The 19,298-nt window shown below is 44.8% G+C and overlaps 1 protein-coding gene across 1 annotated transcript in view; it reads left to right on the forward strand.

Annotated features, from left to right (window-relative positions):
* LOC120065512 (E3 ubiquitin-protein ligase RNF123) overlaps nucleotides 1-19,298 on the forward strand; it is a 283,067-nt gene that overhangs the window by 103,317 nt on the left and 160,452 nt on the right. Inside the window, exons 29-32 of the mRNA XM_039016569.1 lie at nucleotides 561-648; nucleotides 846-930; nucleotides 13,736-13,875; nucleotides 17,700-17,888. Of these exons, the coding sequence (XP_038872497.1) occupies nucleotides 561-648; nucleotides 846-930; nucleotides 13,736-13,875; nucleotides 17,700-17,888 (502 nt within the window). The remainder of the gene's footprint in view (nucleotides 1-560; nucleotides 649-845; nucleotides 931-13,735; nucleotides 13,876-17,699; nucleotides 17,889-19,298) is intronic.

Genomic DNA, 19,298 nt, shown 5'->3' on the forward strand with positions numbered 1-19,298 from the left:
AGTCTCGTCTGTGAAAGCATCACCGAGTCTCGTATGTGAAAGCATCACCGAGTCTCGTATGTGAAAGCATCACCGAGTCTCGTATGTGAAAGCATCACCGAGTCTCGTATGTGAAAGCATCACCGAGTCTCGTATGTGAAAGCATCACCGAGTCTCGTATGCGAAAGCAGCACCGAGTCTCGTATGCGAAAGCAGCACCGAGTCTCGTATGCGAAAGCAGCACCTAGTCTCGTATGCGAAAGCAGCACCTAGTCTCGTATGCGAAAGCAGCACCGAGTCTCGTATGCGAAAGCAGCACCTAGTCTCGTATGCGAAAGCAGCACCTAGTCTCGTATGCGAAAGCAGCACCTAGTCTCGTATGCGAAAGCAGCACCGAGTCTCGTATGCGAAAGCAGCACCGAGTCTCGTATGCGAAAGCAGCACCGAGTCTCGTATGCGAAAGCAGCACCTAGTCTCATATGCGAAAGCAGCACCGAGTCTCGTATGCGAAAGCAGCACCGAGTCTCATATGCGAAAGCAGCACCGAGTCTCGTATGTGAAAGAGTATGTTTGTCTCCTAGACGTGTGTCCATGATGAGAAACCTGCTGGCCCCGTATGAACAGAGGCCCTGGGCTCAGACTAACTGGATCCTGGTGCGCCTGTGGAGGGTACGTACCCTGTCCTCGGTTCTCCTCTATCAGCACCGTGCCGTCTGCCGGTTTAGCTTCTCAGTTCACTATTGTCCCACCATGGGTTCTGTTGCAGGGCTGTGGGTCTGGGTTTTCGTTCTCTCTCTCTTGTCCCGGACCTCTTCTGTATTGTTCTCACTAACCCCAGCCTCACCATAGTTTCTGTTCTCTTACAGGGTTGTGGGTTTGGGTACAGGTACACACGGCTGCCTCATCTGCTCAAAACCAAACCAGAGGATACCAACCTTCCCAGTCTGCAGAGTAAGTCTCCTCCTCCTCCCTCTTCTCTCTCCTCCCACTTCTCTCTCCTCACTGTCCTCTCCTTTCTCCTCCTCTACCTCTTATATCCTCCTGTCCCTCCCTCCTCTTTCTCTCTCCCCCTCTCTCCCTACTTCTCTCTGCTCCTCTCCCTCTCCCCTCCTCCCTCCTCTCTCCCTACTTCCCTTTCTCTCCTCCCTCCCTCCTCTCTCCCTCTCCCTACTTCTCTCTCTCTTCCTCTCCCTCTGCCCTTTTTTCACTCTCTCACCACTATACTATAGAGATATTCCTTTACCACTCACATACTCTTGTTTGTCTTCTCTTGTCTGTCTGCTGTTCTATTGTCTATCTGTACTCCAGTGTGTCTGTCCCTCAGTCCACTCACATCTTTGTAATAAATCCAACGTTGGAGCTAATCATCCAAGTGGCCTATTTTGTAGTGTCATGTTCCCATAAATAGTCCTTTCCTCCTCTGTTTTATAATTCCTATTTTTATGAAACCCATCTTGTTTTTGTTCACTGATCTTTCAGTGTGTTTGTGTACGTGTGCAAGTCTGAGTGAGATGGAGAGGAAAAGCACCATTTAAAAAAAAAAAAAAAAAAATAGTAATATTTCCCTGTCTTTGAGGTCATTAGTAGTGGGACGTGTTGAGAGGCAGGAAGTGTTTATTTATAGTGCCGGAGCTAAAACATCAGAGATATGTAAAGTGAATAAGGTCCAGGGGAAATCAGTCCTCCTCCTCCTCATTCCTCTTCACTGTGTGGTTGGTATACACTTCATCAGCGTCTTTACTGGGCCTCTTACACCTGGCATGTACCTGGCGTAGTAACTGGCGTGTAACTGGCGTGTAACTGGCGTGTAGCTGGCGTTTAACTGGCATAGTAACTGGCGTGTAACTGGCATAGTAACTGGCGTGTAACTGGCATAGTAACTGGCATAGTAACTGGCGTGTAACTGGCATAGTAACTGGCATAGTAACTGGCATAGTAACTGGCGTGTAACTGGCATAGGCCAGTAACTGGCATCAGATTGCTTGTTTTTGAATACAGGCGTTTTGTATAGTCATACTGTCATCCGTTTGAAGCACAGTATATCAGCCTGAGTCCCAGTCTGTTTGTGTCATCATGCCAACTTCTTGTCACTCATTGACATTCCATTACCAAACATTGGTCGTGACAATGACGGCAATGTAGTTGCTTAAGAACACAAACCGTTCCGGTACCGGGCTAAACCGTTCAGGTACCGGGCTAAACCGTTCCGGTACCGGGCTAAACCGTTCCGGTACCGGGCTAAACCGTTCAGGTACCGGGCTAAACCGTTCAGGTACCGGGCTAAACCGTTCAGGTACCGGGCTAAACCGTTCAGGTACCGGGCTAAACCGTTCAGGTACCGGGCTAAACCGTTCTGGTACCGGGCTAAACCGTTCTGGTACCGGGCTAAACCGTTCTGGTACCGGGCTAAACCGTTCCGGTACCGGGTCGTTCCGGTACCGGGCTAGGTCGTTCCGGTACCGGGCTAGGTCGTTCCGGTACCGGGCTAGGTCGTTCCGGTACCGGGCTAAACCGTTCAGGTACCGGGCTAAACCGTTCAGGTACCGGGCTAAACCGTTCAGGTACCGGGCTAAACCGTTCAGGTACCGGGCTAAACCGCAGTTCTGGGCTAAACCGCAGTTCTGGGCTAAACCGTTCAGGTACCGGGCTAAACCGTTCAGGTACCGGGCTAAACTGTTCCGGTACCGGGCTAAACCGCCGTTCCGGTACCGGGCTAAACCGCAGTTCCGGTACCGGGCTAAACCGCAGTTCCGGTACCGGGCTAAACCGTTCAGGTACCGGGCTAAACCGCCGTTCAGGTACCGGGCAAAACCGCCGTTCAGGTACCGGGCAAAACCGCCGTTCAGGTACCGGGCAAAACCGCCGTTCAGGTACCGGGCAAAACCGCCGTTCCGGTACCGGGCTAAACCGTTCCGGTACCGGGCTCACAGTATGTGGAGTGGTACAGATAGATATTCTGTGTTCTGTTCGTTCTTTAGGTGTCAGTATTCCATAGTAGATGTGGTATTTCTGTCCGACAAAATATATTTGTTTTCACATACAGAGCATCAAACTTTCAGACCCAAGTAGAGAAATACATTTTTGTAACAACAATAGCATAGACTTAGTCATTACATATTCTTTAAATGTTCTGCTTCTATCAGTGTGCGTGGAGTTTAATCTACCCCGGTATATTACGAGGTCACCTAAAATGCAAAGTTAAAAGTGGAAAAACAACCACGGCTCTGGTTGACATGTTGATTAGTGTTTGTGTTTACTTTGCTCTGATTTAAAACTGATAAACCATGACTGTGTTCCAAATGGCATCCTATTCCATCCTAGGGGCCCTTGACAAAAGTAGTGCACTAGGGTATAGGGTGCCATTGGTCCTGGTCTAAAGTAGGGCACTAAATTGGGAATAGGGTGCCATTGGTCCTGGTCTAAAGTAGGGCACTAAATTGGTCCTGGTATAAAGTAGTGCACTAAATAGGGAATAGGGTACTATTTGGGAACCCTGATTACAACAGTCTGTGTGTGTGTATGCTCAAGCTCTTCTGAACCAATTTGTGGTACCCAGAATGCAGTGGGTAGAAAGGATAGAGCCATAAAGTTCATCCTCAATATAACACAATTTACACTTGGACATGGGATGCATCTCTGGCCACTTTAATAAATGGATTTAATAAAAGGCATCACTAGTCACTTAAAATAATGCCACTTTAATAATGTTTACATATCTTACATTACTCATATCATAGGTATATACTGTATTTTATACCATCTACTGCATCTTGCCTATGCCGCTCGGCCATAGCTCATCCATATATTTATATGTACATATTCTCATTCACCCCTTTACATTTGTGTGTTTAAGGTAGTCGTTGTGAATTTGTTAGTGCAGTAATATCTAACAATTCATCTGTCGGAACTAGAAGCACAAGCATTTCGCTACACTCACATTAACATCTGCTAACCATGTGACCCATAACATCTGCTAACCATGTGACCCATAACATCTGCTAACCATGTGACCCATAACATCTGCTAACCATGTGACCAGTAACGTTTGATTTGATTAGTACATTAAAACTCATTTTTTAAAGTAGGAAATTCCAAGCCTACACTATGTATGCCTTACAGTAAATACTTTACACTGGGTATACCTGGACATGAGGAAGAGCCTGCAGCGCAGTAAGAATCTGTAGTGTCGAAGACAACATGATAAGATGAATTAATACTTTACACTGGGTATACCTGGACATGAGGAAGAGCCTGCAGCGCAGTAAGAATCTGTAGTGTCGAAGACAACATGATACGATGAATTAATACTTTACACTGGGTATACCTGGACATGAGGAAGAGCCTGCAGCACAGTAAGAATCTGTAGTGTCGAAGACAACATGATAAGATGAATTAATACTTTACACTGGGTATACCTGGACATGAGGAAGAGCCTGCAGCGCAGTAAGAATCTGTAGTGTCGAAGACAACATGAATTAACACGCTCAACAGATTGTGTTTTCTCTTCTGAAGGGAAGTTGATGGAGAAAATACACTGTTTAAACGTTGTTTCCTTCTTCAAATAGAGGATGGGCTTTCGCTTCTTCATGTAGGCCTAATGCTATTGGAAAATACAGTTTGTCTCAAGCTTCAATCAGGAAAATTGCCCTGGCTGGTTTATTTAAAAAAAAAAAAAAAAAAATGTTTGTAATTTAACCTTTTATTTAACTAGGTAATTCAGTTAAGAACACATTTTTATTTACAATGACGGCCTACCGGGGAACAGTGGGTTAACTGCCTTGTTCAGGGGCGGAACAGATTTTTACCTTGTCGGTTTGGGGATTCGATCCAGCAACCTTTGGGTAACTGTCCCAACGTTCTAACCACTAGGCTACCTGCCGTTTCTGTATGGTATTGCCTGGAATGGTTGTCCAGGTGGGTTCTGGGAGGACCTTCTAAGAGGGTTACTGTATAGTTCTAAAGGCTAATGATTGTTACTGGGTATATGTTATACCCATATATATATATTTTTTTAAATGTTAAATAATATGTTTGTGAGATTTTAAAAAGGTGCTGGCATCTATAGCTCATGTGACCTTGTATAGATCCCCTGTCAGCAAGAGCAATGACACACTGTTCTTCTTCGTTTTGTTTTGTATAGCTTTGGTCAAATAAAAACATTAGCGTCAAAGGTACTTAAATTCAACTCCAGACACTAGTTACCTTATATCTTGATGTGATATTCTGACGTTGAAGGATCGGGATCAAGTAGAAACACAGAGTTGTCAGCCATTGTTGACGAAGCCTAGATGTTACAAATGGTAAATTTACAAAGTCATTGATGCCCTTCTCCTTTCATGTGACAAGTTGATGGGTGGTGGTGTGGGGGGGGGGGGGTCCTCCCCCTTTTCAGCTAGTTTTTCTCTTTCTTGTACAATCTGTCCATCTTCGTTTTTCTTTTTTCTTGTCTTCTGTTATTCATGCTAATATTGTTTTTGTTTCATCTGACTCATTTGCATGGCTTACAGGAGATTTATCCATTGCTAGTTTCCAAAGTAAGTTTGTTCCTTTTTGTTTTACCATCACTAAGTTATGGATTTATTTTGCTTATTAGTGATCCCCTCAACCCTAGCCTGAAGCAGTTCCCATTGTATTCCATCCAATTGTGTTTATTTAGATTATCTAGAGATTGTAGTTGGTCCCATATCCCTGTATTTGATCCTGTTAGTATTCCCGTGCACTGCTCCTTCACTGTGTGTTCCTTCAGTCGCAGACCTGCCTGTGTTTGTGTATGCCTTTTTGTCTGTTATCCTAATGAGTCTCTGGTAGTCTATCGGTTTCCACAATAAAGACTCGTGTTTCTTGAGTCTAAGTATGAGAGGACAAACAGCCACAGTACAGACAACGTTGAACAAAAAACACCATCACTAGAATGTCAGTTAATTAGCCTAATATAATGAGTAGTACAGCTCAACACTTCATGTTGTCTTTTGTGCTCTCATGTTGTCTTTTGTGCTCCTGTCTGGCCGTTAGCCTAATGAGTAGAACGGGAAAAATGACAAAAATAAAGAACATTAATTTTAAAGTACAAAAGCACCAGAGTAATGGATCCTGAGAGAGAGAGAGAGGACAAAGGGGAAAATACGAAAATCTACCGTCTACATCTTGTTTTGAAGTGACTAGCTACCCGGCCACTCGATTTGCATATCGCCTAACTTATAATTTATTTTAATTGGGAATTACTGACGCTTTCCGAGCCGTATGTGACAAGGCCCCAGAGCGAGAGAGACTTGAACTGAGTACCAAATGTTCCACTATTCCCTATAGGGTGTGATTTGGGACACAGCTTAATGACGAGGCTTGGGTTGATAGGCCCCTGTGAAACAATCTGTTGGTATTTGTTTCATTAGTCTGTTGTTGATATAGTCCCAAAATGTTTTGCATGTCAGAAATCAAGTTTTCAAGATGTATCACTTTAAAAGTACAGAAATAAACTTCCTTTTTTGGCATCATAACGACTTTCTGTATTTTGAAAATTATCTATCTTAACTCTTTAAATGATCTATCTTAACTTGATTGCTGACATACTAGACATTTAGTTTTTGGGGGGAAGTTCTGTGTGTGTGTGTGTGTGTGTGTGTGTGTGTGTGTGTGTGTTTCTCTGTGTGTGTGTGTGTGTGTGTGTGTGTGTGTGTTTCTCTGTGTGTGTGTGTGTGTGTGTTTCTCTGTGTGTGTGTGTGTGTGTGTTTCTCTGTGTGTGTGTGTGTTTCTCTCTGTGTGTGTGTGTGTGTGTTTCTCTGTGTGTGTGTGTGTGTGTGTGTGTGTGTGTGTTTCTCTGTCTGTGTGTGTTTCTCTGTCTGTGTGTGTTTCTCTCTGTGTGTGTGTGTGCTGTTTATCTCATATTAGTAGTGACGGTGCAGAGAGAAAGGTCCTAGTTATCCGTTGTCCAGTCAGAAGTGACGGATGAAATTCACAGTAAAGATTTCCTACTATTGGACAGGACTGGTTTACATGTGGCTTTACGTTACTGTACATGGTGCGGTATTAATGCCCTTATGTATAGAATACAGAGAGCCCTCGCAACATTGACTCTGGAAAATGACAGCCACTACTGCCGCTTTTATACAGGATATGACCTCATCCTCCCTGTCCCCATTTGTATGTATAGTCTACCATTCTGATCATCTTCTGCTCATCTATCACTCCAGTGTTTAATTGCTAAATTGTAATTATTTCGCCACTACGGCCTATTTATTGCCGTACCTCCCTTATCTTTACCTCATTTGCACACACTGTATATAGCCTTTTTCCCCCTATTGTGTTATTTACTGCATGTTTGTTTATTCCATGTGTAACTCTGTGTTGTTGTTTGTGTTGAACTGCTTTGCTTTATCTTGGCCAGGTCACAGTTGTAAATGAGAACTTGTTCTCAACTAGCCTACCTGGTTAAATAAAGGTGAAATAAAAAAATCGAACCCTCTGGCTGTGGAGGAAACATCATGTATCTGTGGCTGTATGGCTGTGGAGGGAAACATCATGTATCTGTGGCTGTGGAGGGAAACATCATGTATCTGTGGCTGTATGCCTGTGGAGGGAAACATCATGTGGCTGTGGAGGGAAACATCATGTATCTGTGGCTGTGGAGGGAAACATCATGTATCTGTGGCTGTATGGCTGTGGAGGGAAACATTATGTATCTATGGCTGTGGAGGGAAACATTATGTATCTGTGGCTGTATGCCTGTGGAGGGAAACATGTATCTGTGTGGATGACAGTGATAGGTGAAGGGAAACATCATGTATCTGTGGCTGTATGGCTGTGGAGGGAAACATTATGTATCTGTGGCTGTATGGCTGTGGAGGGAAACATTATGTATCTGTGGCTGTATGGCTTTGGAGGGAAACATTATGTATCTGTGTGGATGACAGTGATGGGTGGAGGGAAACATCATGTATCTGTGTTAGAGGTCGACCGATTATGATTTTTCAACGCCGATACCAATTAATCGGACAATTTGTATATATTTTTTTGTAATAATGACAATTACAACAATACTGAATGAACACTTATTTTAACTTAATATAATACATCAATAAAATCAATTTAGCCTCAAATAAATAATGAAACATGTTCAATTTGGTTTAAATAATGCAATAACAACGTGTTGGAGAAGAAAGTAAAAGTGCAATATGTGCTATGTAAGAAAGCTAACGTTTAAGTTGCTTGCTCAGAACATGAGAACATATGAAAGCTGGTGGTTCCTTTTAACATGAGTCTTCAATATTCCCAGGGAAGAAGTTTTAGGTTGTAGTTATTATAGGAATTATAGGACTATTTCTCTCTCTACCATTTGTATTTCATTTACCTTTGACTATTGGATGTTCTTATAGGCACTTTAGTATTGCCAGTGTAACAGTATAGCTTCCATCCCTCTCCTCGCTGCTACCTGGGCTCGAACCAGGAACATATCGACAACAGCCACCCTCGAAGCAGCGTTACCCATGCAGAGCAAGGGGAATAACTACTCCAAGTCTCAGAGCGAGTGACGTTTGAAACGTTATTAGCGCATACCCCGCTAACCAGCTAGCCATTTCACATAGGTTACACCAGCCTAATCTCAGGAGTTGATAGGCTTGAAGTCATAAACAGCGCAATGCTTGAAGCACAGCGAAGAGCTCCTTTCAAAACACACTACCATTGCTCTATCAAATCATAGACTTAGTTATAACATAATAACACACAGAAATAGGAGCCTTAGGTCATTAATATGGTCGGATCCGGAAACTATCATCTCGAAAACAAAACGTTTATTCTGTCAGTGAAATACGGAACCGTTATGTATTTTATCGAACGGGTGGCATCCATAAGTCTAAATATTCCTGTTACATTGCACAACCTTCAATGTTATGTCATAATTACGTAAAATACTGGCAAATTAGGCGGCCCAAACTGTTGCATATACACTGACTCTGCGTGCAATGAACGCAAGAGAAGTGACACAATTTCACCTGGTTAATATTGCCTGCTAACCTGGATTTATTTCAGCTAAATATGCAGGTTTAAAAATATATACTTCTGTCTATTGATTTTAAGAAAGGCATTGATGTTTATGGTTAGGTACACATTGGAGCACAGATACGCATCGATTATATGCAATGCAGGACACGCTAGATAAACTAGTAATATCATCAACCATGTGTAGTTAGCTAGTGATTATGATTGATTGTTTATTATAAGATAAGTTTAATGCTAGCTAGCAACTTACCATGGCTTCTTACTGCATTTGCGTAACAGGCAGGCTCCTCGTGGAGTGCAATGTAATCAGGTGGTTAGAGCGTTGGACTAGTTAACTGTAAGGTTGCAAGATTGAATCCCCTGAGCTGACAAGGTAAAAATCTGTCGTTCTGCCCCTGAACGAGGCAGTTAACCCACTGTTCCTAGGCCGTCATTGAAAATAAGAATGTGTTTACTGACTTGCCTCGTTAAATAAAGGTGTAAAAAAAAAAAAAGATCGGTGTCCAAAAATACCGATTTCCGATTGTTATGAAAACTTAAAATCGGCCCTAATTAATTGGCCATTCTGATTAATCGGTCGACCCTGTGTGGATGACAGTGATGGGTGGACTGGAGGAGGTGTGAAGTCAACGTTTGTAATGAGAGAGGAAAGGAAAGGAGAGATTGGGCAGGGTAATATAACATACTGTCTATCCATCAATCCCTTACCCAATCTCCCTAGACAGTCCCTGGGTGGGTGAAGAGAGGAGGGAGGAGGGGGGAGACATCAGGCAGAATAATAGAACATTACACTCCATCAGCTAGGTGGGAGTCAGAGATGAGCATATTTTCATCCACACAGTATATCCCCTTCACGCTGCTGTCCTCTGTCTGTCCTATAACTCTCCCTGCTGCCCAGTACGTCCCCTTCACGCTGCTGTCCTCTGTCTGTCCTATAACTCTCCCCTGCTGCCCAGTATATCCCCTTCACACTGCTGTCCTCTGTCTGTCCTATAACTCTCCCTGCTGCCCAGTATATCCCCTTCACGCTGCTGTCCTCTGTCTGTCCTATAACTCTCCCTGCTGCCCAGTACGTCCCCTTCACGCTGCTGTCCTCTGTCTGTCCTATAACTCTCCCCTGCTGCCCAGTATATCCCCTTCACACTGCTGTCCTCTGTCTGTCCTATAACTCTCCCTGCTGCCCAGTATATCCCCTTCACGCTGCTGTCCTCTGTCTGTCCTATAACTCTCCCTGCTGCCCAGTACGTCCCCTTCACGCTGCTGTCCTCTGTCTGTCCTATAACTCTCCCCTGCTGCCCAGTATATCCCCTTCACACTGCTGTCCTCTGTCTGTCCTATAACTCTCCCTGCTGCCCAGTATATCCCCTTCACGCTGCTGTCCTCTGTCTGTCCTATAACTCTCCCCTGCTGCCCAGTATATCCCCTTCACACTGCTGTCCTCTGTCTGTCCTATAACTCTCCCTGCTGCCCAGTATATCCCCTTCACACTGCTGTCCTCTGTCTGTCCTATAACTCTCCCTGCTGCCCAGTATATCCCCTTCACGCTGCTGTCCTCTGTCTGTCCTATAACTCTCCCTGCTGCCCAGTATATCCCCTTCACACTGCTGTCCTCTGTCTGTCCTATAACTCTCCCCTGCTGCCCAGTATATCCCCTTCACGCTGCTGTCCTCTGTCTGTCCTATAACTCTCCATGCTGCCCAGTATATCCCCTTCACGCTGCTGTCCTCTGTCTGTCCTATAACTCTCCCTGCTGCCCAGTATATCCCCTTCACACTGCTGTCCTCTGTCTGTCCTATAACTCTCCCTGCTGCCCAGTACGTCCCCTTCACGCTGCTGTCCTCTGTCTGTCCTATAACTCTCCCTGCTGCCCAGTATATCCCCTTCACGCTGCTGTCCTCTGTCTGTCCTATAACTCTCCCTGCTGCCCAGTATATCCCCTTCACGCTGCTGTCCTCTGTCCTATAACTCTCCCTGCTGCCCAGTACATCCCCGTCACGCTGCTGTCCTCTGTCCTATAACTCTCCCTGCTGCCCAGTACATCCCCGTCACGCTGCTGTCCTCTGTCTGTCCTATAACTCTCCCTGCTGCCCAGTATATCCCCTTCACACTGCTGTCCTCTGTCTGTCCTATAACTCTCCCCTGCTGCCCAGTACATCCCCTAGCTAGTCTCTGTAGGCCAGTGGGCTCAGTGTGCAGCCACACAGCGTACAGAATATTATTGTGTGAAGTTAATTAAATCTAAAGGTTATCTCTCCTTAAAGAGCGACAACACTGTCCTGCTCAATGATTGGTTGGTACGCTTGACGAGGTTTATTGATAATCCCTTGTCCTCCAAGAGCGTCGTTACAATGCTGTTGTCATGTGGGATGTGGATTTTTCTCTCTGTCACTCTCTCCCTCTGTGTGATGAGGTGTTACATTTACAGCCTATCCTCCACAGTGCAGGGAAGGAGGGGATGAGAGGTCCTCTACAGTGCGGGGAAGGAGGGGATGAGAGGTCCTCTACAGTGCGGGGAAGGAGGGGATGAGAGGTCCTCTACAGTGCGGGGAAGGAGGGGATGAGAGGTCCTCTACAGTGCGGGGAAGGAGGGGATGAGAGGTCCTCTACAGTGCGGGGAAGGAGGGGATGAGAGGTCCTCTACAGTGCGGGGAAGGAGGGGATGAGAGGTCCTCTACAGTGCGGGGATGAAGGGGATGAGGTCCCTCCCTCCTTTCTTTCATCCTCTGAGGAGCACAATACCCTGGAGATGGCTGTAGTAATTGATGATAGCTCTAGTACTGTGTGGATGAGGAGATGGCTGCAGTAATTGATGATAGCTCTAGTACCGTGGATGAGGAGATGGCTGCAGTAATTGATGATAGCTCTAGTACTGTGTGGATGAGGAGATGGCTGCAGTAATTGATGATAGCTCTAGTACTGTGTGGATGAGGAGATGGCTGCAGTAATTGATGATAGCTCTAGTACTGTGTGGATGAGGAGATGGCTGCAGTAATTGATGATAGCTCTAGTACTGTGTGGATGAGGAGATGGCTGCAGTAATTGATGATAGCTCTAGTACTGTGTGGATGAGGAGATGGCTGCAGTAATTGATGATAGCTCTAGTACTGTGTGGATGAGGAGATGGCTGTAGTAATTGATGATAGCTCTAGTACTGTGGATGAGGAGATGGCTGCAGTAATTGATGATAGCTCTAGTACTGTGTGGATGAGGAGATGGCTGTAGTAATTGATGATAGCTCTAGTACTGTGTGGATGAGGAGATGGCTGCAGTAATTGATGATAGCTCTAGTACTGTGTGGATGAGGAGATGGCTGTAGTAATTGATGATAGCTCTAGTACTGTGTGGATGAGGAGATGGCTGTAGTAATTGATGATAGCTCTAGTACTGTGTGGATGAGGAGATGGCTGCAGTAATTGATGATAGCTCTAGTACTGTGTGGATGAGGAGATGGCTGCAGTAATTGATGATAGCTCTAGTACTGTGTGGATGAGGAGATGGCTGCAGTAATTGATGATAGCTCTAGTACCGTGGATGAGGAGATGGCTGCAGTAATTGATGATAGCTCTAGTACCGTGGATGAGGAGATGGCTGCAGTAATTGATGATAGCTCTAGTACTGTGTGGATGAGGAGATGGATGAATGGATGTTGTCTCAAAAAACTGCTTCTGAGCACATAGCCGAAATACAAATGCTATTTGTTTTCTTTCATACTTGTACCACCAGACATCTAGCGAGCATGTTACTTTGGATTTGTCGCCTGGTAATTGTAATGGAAGAGCATTCGGGCACGTCCTGCCTCAGCCTCGGGCACGTCCTGCCTCAGCCTCGGGCACGTCCTGCTTCAGCCTCGGGCACGTCCTGCTTCAGCCTCGGACACGTCCTGCTTCAGCCTCGGACACGTCCTGCTTCAGCCTCGGACACGTCCTGCCTCAGCCTCGGGCACGTCCTACTTCAGCCGCTGGCACGTCCTGCTTCAGCCTCGGACACGTCCTTCAGCCTCGGACACGTCCTGCCTCGGGCACGTCCTGCCTCAGCCTCGGGCACGTCCTGCCTCAGCCTCGGGCACGTCCTGCCTCAGCCGCTGGCACGTCCTGCTTCAGCCGCTGGCACGTCCTGCTTCAGCCGCTGGCACGTCCTGCCTCAGCCTCGGACACGTCCTGCTTCAGCCTCGGACACGTCCTGCTTCAGCCTCGGGCCCGTCCTGCTTCAGCCTCGGGCCCGTCCTGCTTCAGCCTCGGGCACGTCCTGCTTCAGCCTCGGACACGTCCTGCTTCAGCCTCGGACACGTCCTGCTTCAGCCTCGGGCACGTCCTGCCTCAGCCTCGGGCACGTCCTGCTTCAGCCTCGGACACGTCCTGCTTCACCCATTGTGGTCCAGTGCATCTCTTTATCCAATCTGAATAGAACGTGTCATGATGTAAAATCTGTTATGGTTCGTATGTCATTAGTATCATGCAGGGATATGTGTGTCTTTGATCAGTCTGTATACAGTCATATCAACCCCACTCTGCACAGCGTCATGCTATTAGTTACAGTCAGGGCTGTATAATCTGCTGCTGGGACTTGTGAATAAAACTGATTAAAACAGAGAAGACAAACACTTATTTTTAATGTATTTTTTTAGTTTCAAAACGTTTTGCCATGGTGTTCCGTACCAAAGGGTCTTTGGCCCAACTGAACGTGGTCCTGGTGTGAAACCTGCAGTGTTCTCTCCTCTAATTGGTTGTGTGACAGTATTCTCCTCTCTGATTGGTCGTTACAGAGCCGTGCCCGTCCCTCCTGCTGCAGAGACACATGGCGGAGCTGCTCTCTCTGGATAAAGACATGGCCGCCTCCTTCCTCAATTCTGTTCTCAACCAGCTCAACTGGGCCTTTTCAGAGTTTATAGGCATGATCCAGGAGGTAAGCATAGAAATCGACATCACTCCCTGCTAGGGCTGACCCCAATTAGAATTAGTCAACTGGTCGATAGGCTTTTGGTCGACCAAGCTTTTTTTAGTCAAATATATATTTACTTTTTAATGGCACACGAGACACTTGTCTGAATCGAGCCCATCTCAGTGAACTAATCATCTCAGTGAACTGATCATCTCGGTGAACTGATCATCTCGGTGAACTGATCATCTCGGTGAACTGATCATCTCGGTGAACTGATCATCTCGGTGAACTGATCATCTCGGTGAACTGATCATCTCGGTGAACTAATCCATTGCGGAGGCCGTGTGGAGGACACAGTCTAAGAAGGAGAGTGTGGTTAAAATGCACAATGCGAATCTCTCCTGCCAATTTGTGCACATTCATTGTTTAATAACTTCATTGTTTGAATTGAAGTTACCTTGATTGTTAGTGTCTATCAATTCACCGTTACATGCATCACCAGTAGTAGCCTACATTTACTGTTAATTCCTATAATTTCTCATCTACAATGTTTGTTATGTTATGATCATTTCTGTTAATGCATTCAATATATTATTATTATTATTACTATTATTATTATTATTATTACAGTCTGTTTTCTTGTCTGAATGGGCACTTTTGGAAGAGCGGACAACCTATGCTACACAAGTTTTATTTCCTTCTATTTACAAATTTCGTCAATTTAGTCGTTGTCTTTTTGTTTGGAGAGCTTCTGTCAATGTTGAGTAAGGATGCGCACGCATAGAAGTAGGCCTATTGGCTACCTGGCCTGATTACGCATAGAGGTAGGTCTATAGGCTACCTGGCCTGATTACGCATAGAGGTAGGTCTATAGGCTACCTGGCCTGATTACGCATAGAAGTAGGCCTATTGGCTACCTGGCCTGATTACGCATAGAGGTAGGTCTATAGGCTACCTGGCCTGATTACGCATAGAAGTAGGTCTATTGGCTACCTGGCCTGATTACACATAGAAGTAGGCCTATTGGCTACCTGGCCTGATTACGCATAGAAGTAGGCCTATTGGCTACCTGGCCTGATTACGCATAGAAGTAGGTCTATTGGCTACCTGGCCTGATTACGCATAGAAGTAGGCCTATTGGCTACCTGGCCTGATTACGCATAGAAGTAGGCCTATTGGCTACCTGGCCTGATTACGCATAGAAGTAGGCCTATTGGCTACCTGGCCTGATTACGCATAGAAGTAGGCCTATTGGCTACCTGGCCTGATTACGCATAGAAGTAGGTCTATAGGCTACCTGGCCTGATTACGCATAGAAGTAGGCCTATTGGCTACCTGGCCTGATTACGCATAGAAGTAGGCCTATTGGCTACCTGGCCTGATTACGCATAGAAGTAGGCCTATTGGCTACCTGGCCTGATTACGCATAGAAGTAGGCCTATTGGCTACCTGGCCTGATTACGCATAGAAGTAGGTCTATAGGCTACCTGGCCTGATTACGCATAGAAGTAGGCCTATTGGCTAACTGGCCTGATTACGCATAGAAGTAGGCCTATTGGCTACCTGGCCTGATTACGCATAGAAGTAGGTCTATTGGCTACCTGGCCTGATTACGCATAGAAGTAGGTCTATAGGCTACCTGGCCTGATTACGCATAGAAGTAGTCCTATTGACTACCTGGCCTGATTACGCATAGAAGTAGTCCTATTGACTACCTGGCCTGATTACGCATAGAAGTAGTCCTATTGGCTACCTGGCCTGATTACGCATAGAAGTAGGTCTATTGGCTACCTGGCCTGATTACGCATAGAAGTAGGCCTATTGGCTACCTGGCCTGATTACGCATAGAAGTAGGCCTATTGGCTACCTGGCCTGATTACGCATAGAAGTAGGCCTATTGGCTACCTGGCCTGATTACGCATAGAAGTAGGTCTATTGGCTACCTGGCCTGATTACGCATAGAAGTAGGCCTATTGGCTACCTGGCCTGATTACGCATAGAAGTAGGCCTATTGGATACCTGGCCTGATTACGCATAGAAGTAGGCCTATTGGCTACCTGGCCTGATTACGCATAGACGTAGGTCTATTGGCTACCTGGCTTGATTATGCATAGAAGTAGGCCTATTGGCTACCTGGCCTGATTATGCATGGACATAGGCCTATTGGCTACTAGGCCTGTGTGCAGATGTAAGCATATAAATGTGCCCATTTGGGGATCTGATAGTATTTCTGATTGACTTAATTAACGCACCACCATTAATGACCTGTGGAGCTTCTCCATGTAATGTTTTCTTCACCTCAAACAGCAAGCAAACACAGTCTGTATTTTTACATCCATTGAGAATGACAATAGTTCCTCAATGTACTGTACCAGTCAAACATTTGGACACACCTACTCATTCAAAGGGTTTTTCTTTATTTTTACTATTTTCTACATTGTAGAATAATAGTGAAGACATCAAAACGATTAAATAAAACACATGGAATCATGTAGTAAACAAGAAAGTGTTAAACATATCAAAATATATTTGAGATTCTTCAAAGTAGCCACACTTTGCCTTGATGACAGCTTTGCACACTCTTGGCATTCTCTCAACCCGCTTCATGAGGTAGTCACTTGGAATGTTTTTCAATTCACATGTGTGCCTTGTTAATTTAATTTGTGGAAATTTTGGATAATCTTTTGGAAAATATTTCCAGCTCTCTCCCTTTTTTTGATAACCACTTAGCGTGAAAGGGAAACATGTCATGCTCCGATCCAGTGGAAACGTCAAATAGGCCTACCTGATGACCTCTTATCCCTTGTGTAAAATAGCCTCCAGCTGTGTCTGTCCCGAGCTCAATGGCATGGAGAAACTCTGAGATCCCAGAGTATTTTATACAATGTTGCAAGTTTGCTATAGCAAGCTTGGGCTGGACCCAAGTTGATAGTTTATACAGTGTTTGAAGTTTGTTGCAGACAGGCCATGCGTAGCTCCCAGTGTCTGGTATAAAGCAGGCTGAACCAGGTTTTCCTCTAGGGTTTTGCCAGTGCTTAGCACCATTACGTTTCTTTTTTTTTAATCCTGATAAACTCCCCAGTCCTAAACGAATACAAACATACCCATAACCTGATGCAGGCACCACTATGCTTGAAAATATGGAGAGTGGTACTCAGTAATGTATTGGATTTGCCCCAAACGTAACACTTTGTATTCAGGACAAAAAGTGAATTGCTTTGCCCCATTTTTTTCCCCCCAGTATTACTTTAGTGCCTTGTTTCAAACAGGATGCATGTTTTGGAATATTTTTAACATACGTAGTTCCAGTTTGACATTATGGTGTATTGTGTGTAGGCCATTAATTAAACATTTTAGCCATTTTAAATTCAGGCGGTAACACGTCAAAATGTGTGAACACTTTCTGAAGGCACTGTGCGTGTCTTTCCCTGTACGACGAGGTCCTGCAGGACACATTTAAAGGGATCGTGGCAAAAATCGCATTTGAAAGCAATGCATATATTATTTTGTGTACACACACACACACACACACACTTATTACCTTGCGATCTTCCTTGACGTTTTCATGTAACTTCACAGTAGCTTTCAGTCTCTCCAAACCATAGGCCTAAATCCTTCTAATTTAAATGTCTTACCTGATTGGGCATATGATTACCATATATTTGTGTCTTATTTAGGTGTTTTTTAGGCCAAAATCAAATAATTTGTACACATTGTTTCTGATACTCCCCAAGTGTTCTAAAATAGATAATCAAATAGCTAGATGGTAACAGACAATTTAATGTGTTAGGGTAGTAGATGTCATTGAGAAAGCCTGCTGTAAAGTACCTTATTTATCTCCCCTTCAGATTCAGCAGGCAGCTGAACGTCCTGAGCGTAACTTTGTGGACACAAGGCAGCTGAAGGTGTGCGCTACGTGTTTCGACCTTTCCGTCAGCCTGCTGCGGGTCCTAGAGATGACAGTCACCCTCGTCCCACAGATTTTCCTCGACTGGACACGCCCCTCCGCTGAACTGCTGCTCAGACGATTGGCTCAGGTGAGACGGCACAGGATTTAGTTTGTTGGTTAAGTGATTGGTTGATTGAATGATTTTGCGGATTAACTGTTTGTTTGGGGTATTGTGATGTCATAAGAGGAAGTCGTCTCCGCAGCTCACAAGGTAAATATTTCACGGTTTGAAAAGGAGGAGTAGAATGCAGACCAAGGCCACGTCCAGAAACCCTCCCTACCCTCTAACCCGTACACTTCACATACATCTGAAAGGACTTGGCCGTTGTCTCTACCGGCTGACTAAAGCACAGACCTGAGAACTTACTGGAGTGAAATGACATGGAAAGAGAATGTTATGACGTCATCCTATTATTCTCTGGTCCCGAACACAGAAGGCAGTGATTAAAAATAAAATAAAAAATTATTTGTATTTTATTTCACCTTTATTTAACCAGGTAGGCCAGTTGAGAACAAGTTCTCATTTACAACTGCCACCTGGCCAAGATAAATCAAAGCAGTGCGACAAAAACAACACCACAGAGTTACAAATAAACAAACGTACAGTATAACACAATAGAACCATCTATGTACAGTGTGTGCAAATGTTGAAGAGTAGGAAGGTAAGGCAATAAATAGGCCATAAAGGTGAAAATAATTACAATTTAGCATTAACACTGGAGTGAGATGTGCAGATGATGATGTGCAATTAGAGATACTGGGGTGCAAAAGAGCAAGATGGTAAGTAATAATATGGGGATGAGGTAGTTGGGTGTGCTATTTACAGATCGGCTGTGTACAGGTACAGTGGTCAGTAAGCTGCTCTGACAGCTGATGCTTAAGGTTAGAGAGGGAGATATAAGGCTTCAGTGATTTTTGCAATTCACATTGGAAGGTAAGAGCTCCTGTAGCCTTGCTGAATTCATTAACCCCCCCCCCCCCCCCTATTGTCGATATCCGCGGCCCCGTGAAAATCAAATTAGCATAATACAAAAATCCCCATCAGAATCTGTCAGTTTAAGCTAGAGGGATGTTTTTCTTTTAAATCCAAGTCTCAGTCCACTGCATCCGTCTCTCACGCTTCTGCGTCTGCGTTGAAAAGTGGCTGAGCTAGAGTGATGTTTGTCAGACCATGAGACATCCTGAAAATCCGTCTTCTCACTAAATCGTCCGTACGGTTTGAGCTATACGTCAATATGACCCCTCTGTGGAAAGGTGAGTGTCTCCTCACCAACACGTACATGATGTTGGTTGTTCTGCTCGAGGAAATTTTTTTATGGAAGTATATATGGAGGTAGTTTAGTGCCAAAAATAAGGGGTTAAATACATAAACAAAGCAAAAAAAATGTCCCTGATCTTTCTTCTAGCTCTCAGATATAGGACAGACACTTCAGAACAAACTTCCTTTAGATTTTTTTGGGGGGGTCTATCTGTTCTATGTAGTGAATCTGTTATTCAA

Source organism: Salvelinus namaycush, chromosome 20 (assembly GCF_016432855.1).
Source record: "Salvelinus namaycush isolate Seneca chromosome 20, SaNama_1.0, whole genome shotgun sequence".
Lineage (NCBI taxonomy): Eukaryota > Metazoa > Chordata > Actinopteri > Salmoniformes > Salmonidae > Salvelinus > Salvelinus namaycush.